The 17,882-nt window shown below is 41.7% G+C and overlaps 1 protein-coding gene across 3 annotated transcripts in view; it reads left to right on the plus strand.

The window, feature by feature from the left end:
- Positions 1-17,882, plus strand: part of LOC103463029 (voltage-dependent T-type calcium channel subunit alpha-1H-like) — a 235,023-nt gene that overhangs the window by 47,436 nt on the left and 169,705 nt on the right. For all 3 annotated transcript variants that reach the window (XR_014085974.1, XM_081603359.1, XM_081603078.1), the window contains exons 3-6: positions 8,954-9,048; positions 9,206-9,339; positions 9,921-10,018; positions 13,713-13,872. Coding sequence is in view for 2 of the 3 variants with exons in the window: in XM_081603359.1 (XP_081459485.1) it covers positions 8,954-9,048; positions 9,206-9,339; positions 9,921-10,018; positions 13,713-13,872 (487 nt within the window). In the remaining variant the exon portion in view is untranslated. The remainder of the gene's footprint in view (positions 1-8,953; positions 9,049-9,205; positions 9,340-9,920; positions 10,019-13,712; positions 13,873-17,882) is intronic.

Below are 17,882 nucleotides of genomic sequence, written 5' to 3' on the forward strand. Positions count from 1 at the left end.
AATGCTTAAAAATAAGGAATGGTCTGAACTATTTTTATATACATGCAGCTTACTTCCTCTTTCTTGAGGAAACCTGCTCTTCCTGTTTCATGACTCTCTTTCTGCCTGACTATGATTTTTTTGTGATTAAATAGAAAAAAGTAGAATTAAAGCAAAGTTTGCAGGACACAATAACAACCAGATTAATTTTATTACTGTCTGACTCTACTGTTGGGTCTTGATGTCACCTGTGTACTCAATTTTAAAGTTAACTTTATTCATTGTTATTATTAAACTAAAATCTCCAGCATGGGGAAGTGGGATGAGCTCGACTTTTCTTGACAAGTGAAAAAGTAGCAACAGTTATGAAGATGTCATTGAGTGTTGTTACAGTGTCAAATGCTATGTCACTGATATTAAGTCTTACCTCAAGTGAAGTGAAACACATTGGACTACTTATAACTACCACCATAGCTGTAGAACAAACCCTTTGTACATTGGAATAAAACAAAGATAATTTGTTCTTCAAACAGAGGGTTTAACATCAGTATGTTGTTACTCTGAAATACTGATTGAAAAACTAAAACAGAATTTCTTATTCTGTAACTTAAGAAAATATTTTTTTTCAACAGTAACATGTTTTGCTTTGATTATGTCAGCCATCTCCTTCGTTATAGTCTTCCTGTAATCCTCTGAAAACAGGAGATCTTCTTCTTGTCTTCATTTTCTGGCAGCAGCTCTTTGAAGGTGTCCATGCTGAATGCTCTGAATTTACAGTTCCTCTTGCAAGTTAATCACAGTGAAAGTCTTTTTACGAATTCAAACTTGGTGAATCTCTTCTGGACAATCTCATAGTCGGTGATGACACAATTCATTGTGGTCACTTAAAAAAAAGAACAAAAACAAAAAAACAATGTCATCATAATTCAGCATTTATTTAAATACCATTCCAAAAATGTTCCTTTCTGCACAGTCAGAATGGTAGATTGGCAGACAAATGTCTAGTTAACATGATTGGTTGTTATGAAGTGCAATAAAATTATTTCTTAACACAAGTAGCATAATAACTAAAGCTGAACAAAATTATTCTGATCAAATATTTGTTTGGCAGAAGTTCAGACAGACTGCCACTGTTGTTATTCAGATTGCATCATTTAATGTATAGTTTTAGGCGCATGAGTGTATCTTTTCACTTAATGAGTATTCTAAATTATTTCCAACCAGATACTCTGACTTATGGTTGTTTGCAAGAAGTTTATTAATAAATAAATACATTTACACCAGGTTTTAGTTGTCTAAAATGTAACCTATTAAACTCAACTGGTAAATGTTGATTCCTGCTCCCCCTTCCGGACTTACCTGGCTGTCCCACCCCTCTTCACCTGGAGAAAATAGTAACACAAAATGACTTACCTAATTTTCTTGGGGAATATTTCATCTGCTTCTTTCTCTTTGGTCAAACAGGGACTTCTTTCTCTGGTGGCTGGTCCTCATAATCATCCTCCACTCGTAGCATGTCTTCATTAGCCAACTTTGTCCCCCCCACCATGTGACCTAGGCTGACATGGGTCTTCATGTGGCTAAAGTGTGACCCTTCATGTGGCTAAAGTGTGACCGTGCGGAGATCTGAGAAACTTGTCCCATAAACTCGACCAACCAGAATAGTTTCTGTGACGCTTATTAAAAACTGAACAGACAGAAATGAAAGAGCTACTAAAGCCACATTAGCAGCATTGAATTAAATCTCCCGTTTGTTGGGCATCTCTGCGTAGTGCAGCAGATTACCTCATCATGCAGGGCCGGTAAAAAGCTGTATGAGGCCTGGAGCAGAATCTGTTGTGGCGGCCCCTTTTGTTGCTAAAAACATCAGCACCTCTAACAGATGTGTTGGATTTAATCAGAGAGAAGGGGAGTAGTTTAATTGGCCAACCAGAAAGCAATCAGTTATAATTGCAGTTTACTAAATTGTATTTGTGAACAAACAGAGATTAAACTCATAGCATAAACTCAAAGATTAAACTCATAGCATCAGATGGTAGATAGGGTAACAAAACAATCTAACTATGAATATTATTAGAATTTTTACAAAGTAAACTTGCCAGCTCCTTAAAATCTTACATATAAATGTTAAACAATTTAAAATCTTTTGTATGTATGCTGAAATTGAATCAAATTTAGCAGCATTGATCATCTCAATAAACAATAAATAAGTGGGGTATCTGTAGTCTGTGTTAAAATATGATCATTTATGGCCCCTGAAGCCCTGGGTGCCTGATGGAGCTGCTGACTTAATTTGGATTAAACAAAAGTGCAAATAATTGATATTAATTTTAATTGTATATTTTGATTTGTTGTTTTTAAGACTAGTTGTGGGTTTAAGTAGTGTTTCACTGGTGATGTTTTCCCGCAACGTATAATTACGAGTGATATTTTCAAATTTCCTGTCACCTTAACATCTTTTAATACAAAAACACGGTGGACCGCTGGTGGACCGCCTCGACACCCCGACCACCGGGCTTAAGTTTTCTGGGGGAAACCCTGTACATATGAAGCTATGTCACAGATTTCAAAAGAAAATTAAAACGGGAGAACGCGGATAATATAGGAAATAGCGCCCCCTTCACTTCTGGAGAGCAATGGTCCCATTTCCAAATAAGGTAAGAGACTGACAGTGGTCCGTCCCGCCCCTTTCTGTTTGCTGCAGCGAGGTGCATAGACATAATATAAGAGTAGACCCCGCATTGGCTGCTCCGGCGCAGCCAATGCGGTGGCCATCTTGGAGTGGTATACCCTCCTACTTTGCTCAACTAAAACAGCAGAAGATGCCTCAGCACTGAGGGATATTGTTGTTCGGATCTATGGACTATTGATGTGAGGCTCCACAGACAACATTTCACAAGTAAGATGGACATATTATTGTGTATATATTGTGATTAGAATATTACTTTACTGTATTTATGTCCACCGGCGAGATACCAGCTAATATTAGCTACAGTGCTTGGTGTAATACGGGTTCAGCCGCTATGAAGGATAACTGAGATTCCGTAAATCTAAAAAAATGTATTATTCTCTAACATTGACTTAGATTATCTGACACAAGAGCCTATATTAGAAATGAAACAATATAACACATATTATAAAACTTATATTATGTGTTATAACATTCACCGGCAAAGTTTACACAGGTAGTAAAGACTATTATTTATATGTAATTCTTTCACTAGTAAGATACATCCCAAATCTTCCGTTTTTGTTTTGAAAGTTTCCTAAAGACACGATGTAAGGAAGAAGAGGGAGAATCTATAAAGAGAGACAGATTCACTGCAGCACGGATGAATCTCACATCGGATTTTGGACTCAATCTCAGCTGCTGAATCACTGAAGCTAGAACTCGTCGACGGTTAGAGGCTAAAATCAAGATAACAAGGAGGGAAGTGAGCCAACTGTCAGAACTCCAAAGGGGTGCAATGAAAAGATTAGTACCTAAGAAGTACAGCCAGATGCCCATACCTGAAGCACTCAAAACTGCCAAACAAAGGCTCCAAGCCTTGGCCAGCTGCCTAAAGAGATACACAAGAGAGAATGAAGCCAGGAGGATTAACCAGCTCTTCTCCACCCAGCCAGCTAAAGTGTACTCCCAATGGTAGGGTACTAACAGAGCAGACCCACCAAGGCTGGAGACTGAACAATACTGGAAAGGCATATGCCTTTCCTGTTGTGGGAAAGGGAGGCGTCCCACAACAGCAATGCACAGTGGCTAAGCTCTCTATGAGAGGACCACAGCAACCTCCCTGAACAAGCCCCGGTAACCATCACTGTGGCAGATGTCAAAGAAAGAGTCTCAGGTATGAAAAACTGGACAGCACCAGGACCTGACATGATCCATGCCCACTGGCTGAAGAAACTCACTGCACTCCATGAGCAACTGGCAGCTCAACTGAACCAGCTGCTACAAAATGGGACTCACCCTGAATGGTTAACTGAAGGGCGCACAATCCAGAAGGATCTCTAAAAGGGTTCAGTCCCATCCAACTATCGGCCAATAACCTCTCTCTCTACAACATGGAAGCTCATGTCAGGCATCATAGCGGCTAAGATAAGCGGGCACATGGATAAATACATGAGAAAGGCACAGAAGGGCATAGGCATAAATAGCAGAGGAGCCAAACACCAACTCCTTGTAGACCACACAGTCGCCCGAGACTGCAAAACCCGACACACCAACCTGTGTACCGCTTGGATTGATTACAAGAAAGCCTATGAGACTCAATGCCACACACTGGATCATTGAATGCTTAGAGATGTACCACATCAATAGGACCCTAAGAGCCTTCATTGCAAACTGGATGGGGCTGTGGAAAACCACCTTTGAAGCCAACTGCAAACCACTTGCACAAATGTCCATCAAATGTGGGATATACCAAGGAGATGCTCTGTCCCCACTGCTGTTCTGCATAGACCTGAACCCCCTCAGCCAAATCATCAACAAGACTGGCTATGGATACCAACTCAAGAATGGTCAGTCATCTCCTCTACATGGATGACATCAAGCTGTACGCCAAGAGCGAGCGAGACATCGACTCACTGATCCACACCACCAGGATCTACAGCACTGACATTGGGATGTCATTCGGACTAGAGAAGTGTGGTCGGATGGTTACAAAGAGAAGGAAGGTCGCCCACACAGAAGGGGTCTCACTCCCAGAAGGAACAATAGCAGACATAGAGCACAGCTACAAGTACCTGGGAATACCACAAGCAAATGGCAACCTCGATGAGGTCACAAGGAAAGGAGCCACAGCCAAATACCTCCAACGAATAAGGCAAGTCCTGAGAAGCCAGCTCAATGGCAAGAACAAGATCCATGCTATAAACAGCTATGCCTTACCAGTAATCAGATACCCTGCAGGAATAATTAGCTGGCCAATGGAAGAGATGAAGACCACGGATGTTAAGACCCGGCTACTAACCATGCATAGAGGGTTCCACCTCAAATCCAGCACCCTGAGACTGTACACAAGCCATAAGGAAGGAAGCAGAGGACTAGTGAGTGTGAGAGCCACTGTCCAGGATGAAACATCTAAGATCAGACATTGTGGTGGTGGATAAACAACAGAGGAAAGCCATTGTGGTGGATGTAGCAATACCAAATGACTACAACATCAGGAAAAAGGAGCAGGAGAAACTGGAGAAATACCAGGACCTCAGAGAGGAACTGGAAAAGGCCTGGAAGGTGAAGACCACAGTGGTGCCTGTGGTCATTGGGATCCTCGGGGCAGTCACCCCCAAACTGGAGCAGTGGCTACAACAGATCCCAGGTACAACATCAGACATCTCAGTCCAGAAATGTGCAGTTCTAGGCACAGCCAAGATACTGGAGGAACCCTCAAGCTCCCAGGCCTCTGGTAGAGGACCCGAGCTTAGAGGATAAAACGGACCACCCACGGAGGGTGAGAAGGGAATTTTTTTTTATATACAGTACAGACCAAAAGTTTTTACACACCTTTTCATTCAAAGAGTTTTCTTCATTATCATGACTATGAAAATTGTAGATTCACACTAAAGGCATCAAAACTATGAATTAACACATGTGAAATTATATACTTAACAAAAATGTGTGAAACAACTGAAAACATGTCTTATATTCTAGGTTCTTCAAAGTAACCACCTTTTGCTTTGATTACTGCTTTGCACACTCTTGGCATTCTCTTGAGCTTCAAGAGGTCGTCACCTGAAATGGTCTTGCAACAGTCTTCAAGGAGTTCCCAGAGATGCTTAGCACATGTTGACCCTTTTGCCTTCACTCTGCGGTCCAGCTCACCCCAAACCATCTCGATTGGGTTCAGGTCCGGTGACTGTGGATTGCCAGGTCATCTGGCGCAGCACCCCATCACTCTCCTTCTTGGTCAAATAGCCCTTACACAGCCTGGAGGTGTGTTTGGGGTCATTGTCCTGTTGAAAAATAAATGATGGTCCAACTAAACGCTAACCGGATGGAATAGCATGCTGCTGCAAGATGCTGTGGTAGCCATGCTGGTTCAGTATACCTTCAATTTTGAATAAATCCCCAACAGTGTCACCAGCAAAGCACACCCACACCATCACACCTCCTCCTCCATGCTTCACAGTGGTAACCAGGCATGTAGAGTCCATCCGTTCAGAGTGATGTAATTAATTCAAAATGCTTCAAAATCTGTGCAAGGAAGCCAGCCAGTTTAAATTAATTCAGCCAATCCTGCTGGAGAGAGTCTTAACATGTTTAGCCAGGATCATTGCAGAAACTTGTTGATGGCTTAAAAGAAAATTATGTGGTTGAGTACAGTTTGTTACGGGAGATTTAACCAAATGATCTACAGTTTCAATTTATATTTGAAGCTGTATGTTGGCTAAAATATTTTACAAATATTTTTCCAGGTTAGTTTTAGGTTGTATTTCTTATCTTATTGTCAAAGTGCAGTTTCCATCCACCTATGGTGAACCTTTGAATTTAGACTATGAAATGAGGAAAAGACAGGCCAGAAAGGTTACCTATGTTTTGACACGACTTAAATTTAAGCCATGAGTAGTTTGAGAAATTCCACAATGAATTCAAACTTTTGTACGTAACATTATCAGAATAAATTGCTATTGAATTGTCATTACACCCAGTTCATATTTTAACAGTTCAAGTAAAATAATATACAGCTGACATTCATGCACCTAGTGAGTATATATTGTCGAGAAAAGTCGAGCTCATCCCACTTCCCCATGCTGGAGATTTTAGTTTAATAGTAATAATAAATAAATTTACCTTAAAATTAATTACACAGGTGACATCAAGACCCAACAGTAGAGTCAGACGGTAATAAAATTAATCTGGTTGTGTTGTTATTGTGTCCTGCAAACTTTGCTTTAATTCTACTTTTTTCTATTTAATCATAAAAAATCAAAGTCAGACAGAAAGAGAGTCATGAAACAGGAAGAGCTGGTTTTCTGAAGAAAAGGGGAAGTTTCTATCTTGCATCAGGCTAAAAATAATTCAGACCATTCCTTATTTTAAAGCATTAAAGGTTTAAAGAATAAAATCTAACCATTTTGGGAGATTGGATAAAACCCAGAGTAAAATACTTAAAATAATGACTTATAATTATGCCAATAATTAATATTGGTTTAACCAGTGGTTGATGTTGGTTTGATTATAAGAATATTTACACTTACACTTGTGGAAGTACTTAAAGGTGAAACAAGAAACTGTAACTTGGTATCAGATAATTAGAATAATGGATTATTATTGGGTTCTTTTCAGAAATGTCTGTAATAACTCACCTTATGATTATAATAAGAGTAACTAATAAGTTATGGTTATTATAACATTATAAATGAATGTTAAATCAGATAAACTAAAAGATTATAAATGTGATTTTGACATTGAACTTGAAAAGGTGTAAAATGTTGTAACTGTAATTAAAGATCACTGATGTTGTGTTGGAGGTAGATGGTAGGTGAAAGGTGAAAGGTCAGGGGGAAAGAGGAACTGTTAGGAGAGCGGAGGTGACTAAGGCCTTATTGCTGAATGTCAACTTTCCTAAGAAAAGGTTGGGCAGGAAACAGAGGTAGGAGGAACTGTTGAGCAACTTGGGGACATTAGAACAGACATTAGGTCATGAGGTCTCCAGGGTGATGGATATGAGATCATCTGTCCAAGCAGTCAGCCACTGAGAGGCACAGCAACAAAGCTAGCCAATGCTAACACACCAAAAGGTGGATAAACCCTTTATAAGGTGGGTGCAAAAGAGGAATCTTTGGTTGGATCCTTCAGGCAGCTTCGAGCCAAGACGGAGATGGACAAAGAACTCTGCAGCTGAAGAAGAGCCGGGGCCACAGAGCCGAAGACTGTTCTGCACATGGGGACCAACCCGTTAGCCCCGCAACATGTGGCTTCAAATCGCACTTCTCTCAACAGCTGGGTTTAGACCCCCAAAGACAAAGACCAAGGCAAAGATGAAGATAAAGACAAAGATAAAGACAAAGGCAAAGAGGAAGAACTGGTGTGTTCCTTCCGTGGGACCAAGAAGATCGTGAGACGAGGAGAAGGGAGCTACAGAGCTGCAAGACAAGAAGCTGAGGACCGCTACGCACATGAGGAAGTCACCCTGAGGCCCGAGACCTGCCGCTCTAAGTCAGTACTCTTCCTGTACTGGGAACCTCCTGCTGCTGCAACACCTTCTTCATCATCAGGACAGTTCTGGGGTTCAAAATGCCAAACTCTGTCCGTCTCTCTCAAAGTTTCCCTTTTTTAGTTCTCAGTGTCAGCATTAGGGAAAGATAGGCTAGATTATTGATTTTACTTATTTGATTATTTCTGCTACTGAATTAAGCTGTACTGACCCTTGCAAAATTGCCTTACTAATAAAATAATTAGCATTAAGAAAATCTAAAAGATGTTGTGGACATTCAATTAATGAGTCACCTTAAAGTTCTTTGATGGTTGTAAAATAGCTATGAAGTTTGATTATGGGAGGAAAAAGTGGAAAATGTTTTATAGGTTGCTTTTAGCCAAAACTACAACATCCTTGGGACTCACCTGAGTCACTAAAACCAACCTGGTTCAGTAACAAGTGCAAGTTGTAATAAAGAGAAAGAGCGACCGGTAACAGGTGAAGCTCTGTGAAGCTAGTTGATTGCAGGCTGCTCAATCTGGCTAATTCACAGGGTGAAGAAGGTGGGACATCTGGAGGGGGAGGTCGTTAGAAACCAGGCTAGTCTTTCTCGATGCCAGCTTAAGCAGAGTTTACTCAGTTCTGAACAGGGTAAAATCCCATCAGATTTAGAAAACTCAAATTACCTGTTAGATGGAGAGCTGGCTGCACATCTCCCTCCTCTGAGAAGGGGAAGTAGAGAGAGAGAGAAGGGGGGGAGGTGTTGCGCAACAACAATATGAAGTATGTTGTCATACTGAAATGCTGCCATGGTGACGACCCTTAACTCTGTACCACATGGTTCGAGCGAGTGAGCATTCTGGCCATCCTGCTGAACTGTGTCACTCTGGGGATGTTCCAGCCTTGTGGACACACTCCATATTTGCTACAGGTAAAACACAGTGTCCCACTCATACGCACACATATTAATTTAAATGAAAAAGAAATTACATACAGCTTTGTAACTTTAGTAACAATCCTCGATTTTCTTTCTGCTAATCAGTTCACACTAATCCTCTGTGCGTGTGTGTGTATGTCTTGGTGAGTAGGCTCTAGACGATGGGATCTTTGCATTCTTTGCTGGGGAAATGGTGGTGAAAATGGTCGCTCTCGGGGTTATAGGTCAGAAAGGTTATCTAGGCGACACATGGAACAGATTGGACTTCTTCATAGTTATTGTGGGGTGAGTATCCTGCACACCCACACACATCTTGGCACACACCAACATACGCTTGACATTTAACTGGCATTAAACAAGTGTCTAAACTTTACACAAAACACACACATACACACTTTTGGCTCTTTGTTAATGTCAGACGTGTGTGTGTGTGTATGTGTGTGTGTGTGTGTGCTTGTGTGTGTGTACCATGTATTTAATACCTGGTGGGGACAATTTTCTTGATACATTACGTTGTGGGGACCAATGTACCTTGTGGGCCCACAAGGGAAATTATGTAGGTCTAGGACTAAGGTGTGAATTGAGTTTTGGTTAGGGTTAGGTATGTAGAAATACATGAAAGTCAATGGAAGACCCCACAACGATAGCATGACAAACATGTGTGAACATATTTGGAGATGTTTGTGTGTGTGTGATAGCTTCATTGAATGACAATTGCAGAACTTTTTCCTCGTAGAGAAGCAGACCCTGATTACTTGTTCTTTAAAGGCTTTGTATCCCAAAGAAAGAATTCCTGGTGGGCTCCTAGGGTTTGCCAAGGTCAGGCTGATCCAGATGCCAGTAATGATTTGGTCCCACCGTTGCAGAATGCTGGAGTACTCTCTGGACGGACACAATGTCAGCCTATCAGCCATCAGAACTGTTCGAGTTCTCCGCCCACTGCGAGCCATCAACAGAGTTCCCAGTAAGCTTAATTCCTCCTTGTTTCTCTGACATTCAGCTCATTCACAATGTGCAGTATATTTATTGCTTTTCTCTAAGTGAAACTGTTCCCCTGTGGCTGACAATAACCACTGACCTTAGTTCCTCTTTTCTAAAGGTTGTATCATGATTTCTAAACTTATTATTTTCTTTCAGAGTGTAATATAGTTTTTTGTGCAGCAAGGCCCAAACCAAACAAAGCCATTCCACAACCTTAAGTACCTGCATTGTAAAATCTAATTAGTTCACCTTACATATTAAAAAAATGTGTAAACTCATTGCCTCAAAAAATTAAGCAAAGTAGGATTAAGGTTAGTGAGTACGTAAGCCTCATTTATCTTAGGTAAGCAGTACTAAATGTTCTCTTATACACTTGTATTTATTAAGGTTTTATTGGCTCTTGTCTTAATTTGAAAATAGTCAGACAGGAATGTGGGTATTGAGAGAGGGGAAAAATGTGGCAAAGGTCATCAGTCCGGGACTCAAACCTGTGACAGCCGGGTCAAGAACTAAGGCTTCCATATGTGGGTTCTGCTCTACCCTGCAACACCACAGCACTCTTCTCTCCCACTTCACAGAATGACTAGTTAAACTTAGACTTATTTTATTGTCATTGCACAAAGAAACATAAGTAAAATTGGCAATGAAATGTCATCACTTGGCCACTGGAGCACACACAGAAACACAAGTGTGCCTCTAATTACATAATAAACAAATAATAATGTGTTGCTAAATATATATAACTTAGCAGTCTCAGACAGTTTTAGTGATGGGATTGTTGATCAATCTGATGGCCAGTGGGAGACAACCAATTCTGAGTCTGGCTGTTCTACAGCAGATGCTACAGACTCTCCTGCCAGATGCCAACTGGATGAACAGACCATGGAGAGGATGGGTGGAATCAGAGAGGATCTGGTTTGCTCTGGCTGAGCAGCATCTGTGTACAATGATCTGGATGGGGGGGAGTGGAGCCTCAACGATCCTCTCGCCTGTCTTCACCTCTCTTTGCAAGACTTCCAGTCTGAGGCTTTGCAGCTCCCAGACCAGATGGAGATACTGCTGGTCAGCTGACTCTCAATGGTTCCTCTGTAGAAGGTGGAGAGGATGGGAAGTGAGAAGGGAGCCCTTCTCATTCGTCTCAGAAAGTGCAGGTGCTGCTGTGCTTTTTTCACCAGTGAAGTGATGTGAGGTGTCCAGCTGAGGTTGTCTGTAATGTGAACCCCCAGGAACTTAGTGCTGCTGACGATCTCCACTGCTTTGTCATTGATGAGGAGTGGTGTGTGGTTGGGTTGTGACCTCCTGAAGTCGACAATGATCTCTTTTGTCTTGTCGACGTTCAGGAACAGGTTGTTTATTTTGCACCAATCCACAAGATGTTGTACCTCTTTTACAGAAAAGAAAAGTTAAAATTAACTACAGAGTTAACTTTATTGTTGTGCTGAATTAGTCCCACGGTTGTTGTGTAGTCTGCATATTTCGTGATGTGGTTGGTGTTAAACCTGGGATGACAGTCGTGGGTCATCAGGGTAAACAGAAGGGGGCTCAGGACACAACTTTGTGGGGAGCCAGTGTTTAAAGAAATGACATTGGAGGTGTTATTACCCACACGGACAGACTGAGTTCTGTCCGTGAGGAAGTCCAGCAGCCAGTTGCACAGTGGAGTATTGAAGCCCAGGGCGACCAGTTTGCTTACCAGATCCTGGGGGATGATCGTATTGAATGCTGAGCTGAAGTCCAAAATCAGCATCCGTACGTGGGTGTTTCTTTTTCTCCACATCTGGTACATCTACCAGGCTCAGATGAAGAGCAGTGGAGATGGCATCTTCAGTTGAGCGGTTAGGTTTGTATGCAAACTGGAAAGGGTCAAATGATGGAGGCAGTATAGAGATATAAGAGTGGTTAAGGGTCATACATATGACCCTTAACCACTCCCTCAAATCACGTCATGATGATAGATGTTAATGCAACGGGTCGTAAGTCATTAAGACATGAAATGTTTGGTTTTGTGGGCACTGGAATAATAATAGCTGACATAAAACATGAGTCGACAATAGTCTGGTGCAGAGACGTATTGAAGATGTCCATGAGCACATGGGCTAGCTGGTCTGCACATTCTTTGATCAGCCTTGCTGGAATGTTGTCAAGACCTGCAGCTTTTTGTATGTTGACCTTCCCCACGGATTTTCGCACAGCAGATGTTTCGAGCCTGAGGGCCTGTTCATCAGGGAGAGGAGTAGCTTTCCTTGCAGGGGTTTTATTTAGGGCTTCAAATCTTCCAAAGAAGCTACTGAGCTCAATAAGGAAGCTAAAGTCATCTAGGCAGGATGAAGATGTGGTTTTATAGTCAGTCACAGACTGGATGCCCTGTCACAGTTGTCCGGTGTTGGTGGCATCATGAAAGAAACCTTGCATCTTTTGACTGTAGGCATGTTCTCCTGCCTTGATGGCTCGGTTTAGATTGGCCCTTGCTGATCTAAGTGCGTCCATGTCACCAGATTTGAAAGCAACATTTAATTAATTACATCAAATTTTTTGAAATATATAATATACAAAAAATGTTCTGTGCCTATGTATGGACTAAGTAGATTTGGGTTTTATGAACTATGCTTGTTGTCTTACTTCCTTAATTATTAAATGTCGAGGACGACATTTCTGTTGAAGGGGAGTGGTTATAAAACTATTTCAGAGGTATTTCTACCTGTTAATCGCTGCACTTCTCTCCCTAAGTCCATAGATGCCAGGTGTAAAAGTGAAACAAAGACAACAGTCACTGTTCAACTTCACAATCAACCAGTATTTTATTCAATCAACCAAACCCATAAGATCACATGATCACATGATGATGGGCTACTGTAGCACCCAGGCAGCGTGTGATGATTTGCTGCCTAGAGACAATGTAGGTGTTATTTTGCACAAAATATTCCACCCAAAGACGTGGGACTAAGTTTATCAGCTGTCTGGTGCATTCCACTAAGCTGTTCTCTCTATCTTCCTAAACTGCCTCAGACTGGTTTGTGAGACCACACTGAGCTCTCCTCACCCCTATGACCCTACATGTTGATAATAATAATGCATTTTGTTTGTCAGCGCCTTTCAAAACCCCCAAGGACACTTTACAACATTAAAAACACTAACTAAACAGTACAAATAATAATAATAAATAAATAAGTAAACAATTAAAAAAGGCTACACAATACAAAGCCACAAAATAACTAAAAAAAGTGAGAAGGCTAACTTGAACAGATGAGTTGTGATTTGAAGGTCGGAAAAGAGTCATTATTAAGGATAGGGACTATGGTTACAGAGTTAAAACAGCAGATGTGATTACAAAGAATTAATGTTTTCATTATGGTATGAGTGAGTTGGAACAACCATAGACCGTTTATGATTAGTACGTATATCACGCTTGAACTTTTCTGATTTTTGTACACCAAAATGAATCTTAAGGTAAGTTTTATTTCCACAATCATCGCTGCCTTTACCGACAAGCAGCAATGATGACATCTTGATGTTAACATCTGTGTCAAAGTGACACATGACTGACTCACAATAGCAATAGGTGGGGGAGGGGGAACATTACACTGTTCCTATTCTGAATAACAACATTTAGCAGGAAGCAAATAGAAACAAACTGATGTCTTCTTGCCTTGGTGTTGATGCTGTATGTGTTTTTTTAGGTATGCGCATCCTGGTGACCCTCCTCCTGGATACACTTCCAATGCTGGGCAATGTGTTGGCCCTCTGCTTTTTTGTCTTCTTCATCTTCGGCATCGTCGGCGTTCAGCTGTGGGCGGGGCTACTGAGGAACCGCTGTTTCATGGGAGAAGATGTCAGAATGTGGGTTTGTAGTAAAGCCAAGCAGAAGTCACAACAAAAAGAATACGTCAGCCTCATTGTCTTGAATGAGTCAATACGTTGTGGTAGAAAACTCTTCCAATCTATTTCAGTGTTGATATAACAATCTGATCCTGTTTGTGCTCTAATCAAGTCTGTTTGACAGGCAGTAAATCTATAGATTTCTCTATTTCTTCGATGTTAAAATTACCAGGAAGGGCAAATGAAAGGATTAAAGAGGCCTGATACATATTTTGTTTCTGTTTAGTAAGAGGTTGAGTCTCAGTGTCTCTCTGTGGTGTGAATCACATTGTCACCGTCATGCTTGATCACTGTTGGATTTCTTTACACCACTACTCTCAGTCCTGTTACTCATAGCCTCACAGATGTGTTCACATACCATCCGGTAACATCATTTTCACCTCTTGCACTCCAATTTGCTCATATGATTCAGAGATGTGTCTCTGCAGCTTCTAAAGCTGCACTTCAAGAATGAATGTGTCACAAACTGGCTCAACAAAAGTCCAAAATAATGGAGCCATGGTGAGGATTTCACATATTTTGACACTAAATGCAGACAAAGCAGCCATCTAATTTTGGGAATCAGCAGGCTCATTGGGGTTCTCCACTCAGGTGGTCCTGGTGCAAGAGGCAATTTAGGCTAAAGTTTATTTTAGATGCTCATTCACATGTGTCACAGAGCAAGAAGAAAGTTTGTCAACATAAATCCCATTATTTTCCTCATTATTCCTGCAAAAAGATACTTTAACATTGGCAACCCGTAGCCCAACATGTAAAGGGCTACGTGTTGTGACTTGTTGAAATGTAAATTTAAACCAGTCAAAACGTGCTTCATGAATGGGACCCACTTTTGTTGATTTAGTACAACCTGTAATGTCAAAACCAGCTTAGTTCCCCATGTGGGTCTAATCAATGTCCTCACTGAGCCCACTTGCATAACGCAATGCAAGTGGGCTCAAAGTGACAACTGACAACACAATAGCAGTCATTATATTTGGCTCATTAAAACTCATTATAATTAATCAGAGTAGCAACGTATTTAAATAAAAATGTGTGGAGTATTTTATTTGATATAGGCTAAACAATACAAAAATTATTCATATAAATTTTTTACAACACAAAAATGACCTCAAACAGGCTTTGCTTGATCATCCAACCAAGTCACCCAGAATGAATCACTACTATTTTGTTGTAGTCATATAAAACATATCAAAACATTGTTTTACTTGCAGCTATTCACAACTGAATCAACAGTATGCTGTTTTGAACAAATCAAATACATGAAAAATGTAAATACAAATACATTTTTGTATTTACATAAATGTAAATACAAAAATTTATTTTTGCAACAAGCTAAATCCCATATTTAGCTTGTTGCATCTCTCCTACTTCACAAAGGATTTACTTTGAACAGCAGTTTTGCAGTCTCTTAGGCTGAAGTAATTGTATAACAATGTGAAAAAGGTCTGCAGACTTTTCTGGTTTCAATAAACTCCCACTAATTAATCTTCCTCAAGAAAACAAAAACTCATGCTTATGTGGGTCAGTTGTCTTTGTAAAGTCAGAGCTTTTAGATGTTTTAGTAGTTCGCAACAAACAATTATTTTCATCCCTCTGTCTACACTTCAGGGCCCAAATGTAAATGTATTATAGAGGTCTAGTACCTTCTCTAGCTCATGAAATGATAAAACTCATTATAGTGGTTTATTAGAGTAATTTAGTCCAGATTTTCTTGGTCTATATATAATGCAATTTTAATGCTTTTCTAAATCTTAATTGTCCCTTGGAACCCAAAAAAAAACATACAACACATTTTTATTTTTAATAAACAGCATAAAAATTGGTAATAAACCAAAACTTTGTTGCTCTGAGTTGTATGAAGCTGTAAGGTAGATAGAAAGTTTAGCATTATTAATGGTGGCAGTAAGTTGCCATTTAGTTGCCAAAGTGCTGCCACACCATCCATCCATCCATCCATCCATCCATCCATCCATCCATCCATCCATCCATCCATCCATCCATCCATCCATCCATCCATCCATCCATCCATCCATCCATCCATCCATCCATCCATCCATCCATCCATCCATCCATCCATCCATCCACCTTCTTCCAATCCGGGGTTGGGTCCCTAAGAAGGGAGGCCCAGACTTCCCTCTCCCCAGCCACTTCTTCCAGCTCTTCTGGGGGAATCCCAAGGCGTTCCCAGGCCAGCCGAGAGACATAGCATGTCCTGGGTCTTCCCCGAGGCCTCTTTCCGGTGAGACGTGCCCTGAAAACCTCACCAGGGAGGCGTCCAGGAGGCATCCTGATCAGATGCCTGAGCCTCAACTGGCTCCTCTCGACGTGAAAGAGCAGCGGCTCTACTCTGAGTCCCTCCCGGATGACCGAGCTTCTCACCCTATTTCTAAGGGAGAGCCCAGCCACCCTGCGGAGGAAACCCATTTCAGCCGCTTGTATCCACGATCTCGTTTTTTTGGTCATGACTGCCAAGTTTTTTGCTCTCTTTAAACCATCTCAGCTTCTGCCCAAACTTGAAAAAGCTTGCTTCCCTCAAAGAAATACAGGAACGACTTATCTCAGCGATATCTTTTATTTATCTTTTCTTTTTGTCTTCAGATTATTTCAATTGACAGTGTAAGACCACCATAACTTCGCATAAGTAGTCAGAGTAGTCACAAAGAAGTCACAGAGCAGGTTGAAAACCTGCAAACGAAAAAAAAATCAATTACAGATCACAATGACTAATTAACTAGTTTTCCAGGTAATGTTAATCTACTTTTAAGTTAACAGTGAATGAACAAACAAATAAACTACATTCCAAACACATAAAACCTATTGAATCACAAGGCTAATTTGGTCTTCTGAATGATTCTCTGTGATGTGTGTGCCAGTTGGGTGGAGATAGTAAGTGCACTCAAGTGTCCCATTTGCTGTTTTAACTTGACAATGACCCAAAGCTCATGACCATAGATGAGGCTAGGAATGTAAATCGACCGGTAAATCGAGAGCTTCGCTTTTTGGCTGAGCTCTCTCTTCACCACGACGGACCGGTACAGCGCCCGCTTCACAACAGACGCTGCCCCAATCCGCCTGTCGATTTCCTGCTCCCTTCTTCCCTCATTCGTGAACAAGACCCCGAGATGTTTAAACTCCTCCACTTGGGGTAGGACATCCCCCCTGACCAGGAGAAGGCACTCTACCCTTTTCCAAAACTTTGGCCTTGGATTTGGAGGCACTGAGCCTCATCCCGGCTGCGAACCGCTCCAGCGAGAGCTGTAGATCACGTTCCGATGAAGCCAACAGGACCACATCATCTGCAAAAAGCAGAGATGCGATCTTAAGGCCATCAAAACGGATCCCCTCAACACCTCGGCTGCGCCTAGAAATTCTGTCCATAAAAGTAATGAACAGAATCGGTGACAAAGGGCAGCCTTGGCGGAGTCCAACTCTCACTGGAAACGAGCCCGACTTACTGCCAGCAATGCGGACCAGACTCTGACACCGGTCATACAGGGACATGACAGCCCGTATCAAAGGGCCTGGTACCCCATACTCCCGGAGAACCCCCCACATGGCTCCCCTAGGGACACGGTCGAATGCCTTCTCCAAGTCCACAAAACACATGTAGACCAGTTGGGCGAACTCCCATGCACCCTCCAGGACCCTGCTGAGGGTGTAGAGCTGGTCCAGTGTTCCATGACCAGGACGAAAACCACACTGTTCTTCCTGAATCCGAGGTTCGACTATCCGACGGACCCTCCTCTCCAGGACCCCTGAATAGACCTTACCAGGGAGGCTTAAGAGTGTGACCCCCCTGTAATTGGAGCACACCCTCCGGTCCCCCTTTTTGAACAGGGGGACCACCACCCCAGTCTGCCAATCCAGGGGAACTGCCCCCGATGTCCATGCAATGTTGCATAGTCGCGTCAGCCAACACGACCCTACAACATCCAGAGCCTTAAGGAACCCACATCAACGCCAACTTAATG

The sequence above is a fragment of the Poecilia reticulata genome, chromosome 1 (assembly GCF_904066995.2).
Source record: "Poecilia reticulata chromosome 1, P_reticulata-male-v2, whole genome shotgun sequence".
Lineage (NCBI taxonomy): Eukaryota > Metazoa > Chordata > Actinopteri > Cyprinodontiformes > Poeciliidae > Poecilia > Poecilia reticulata.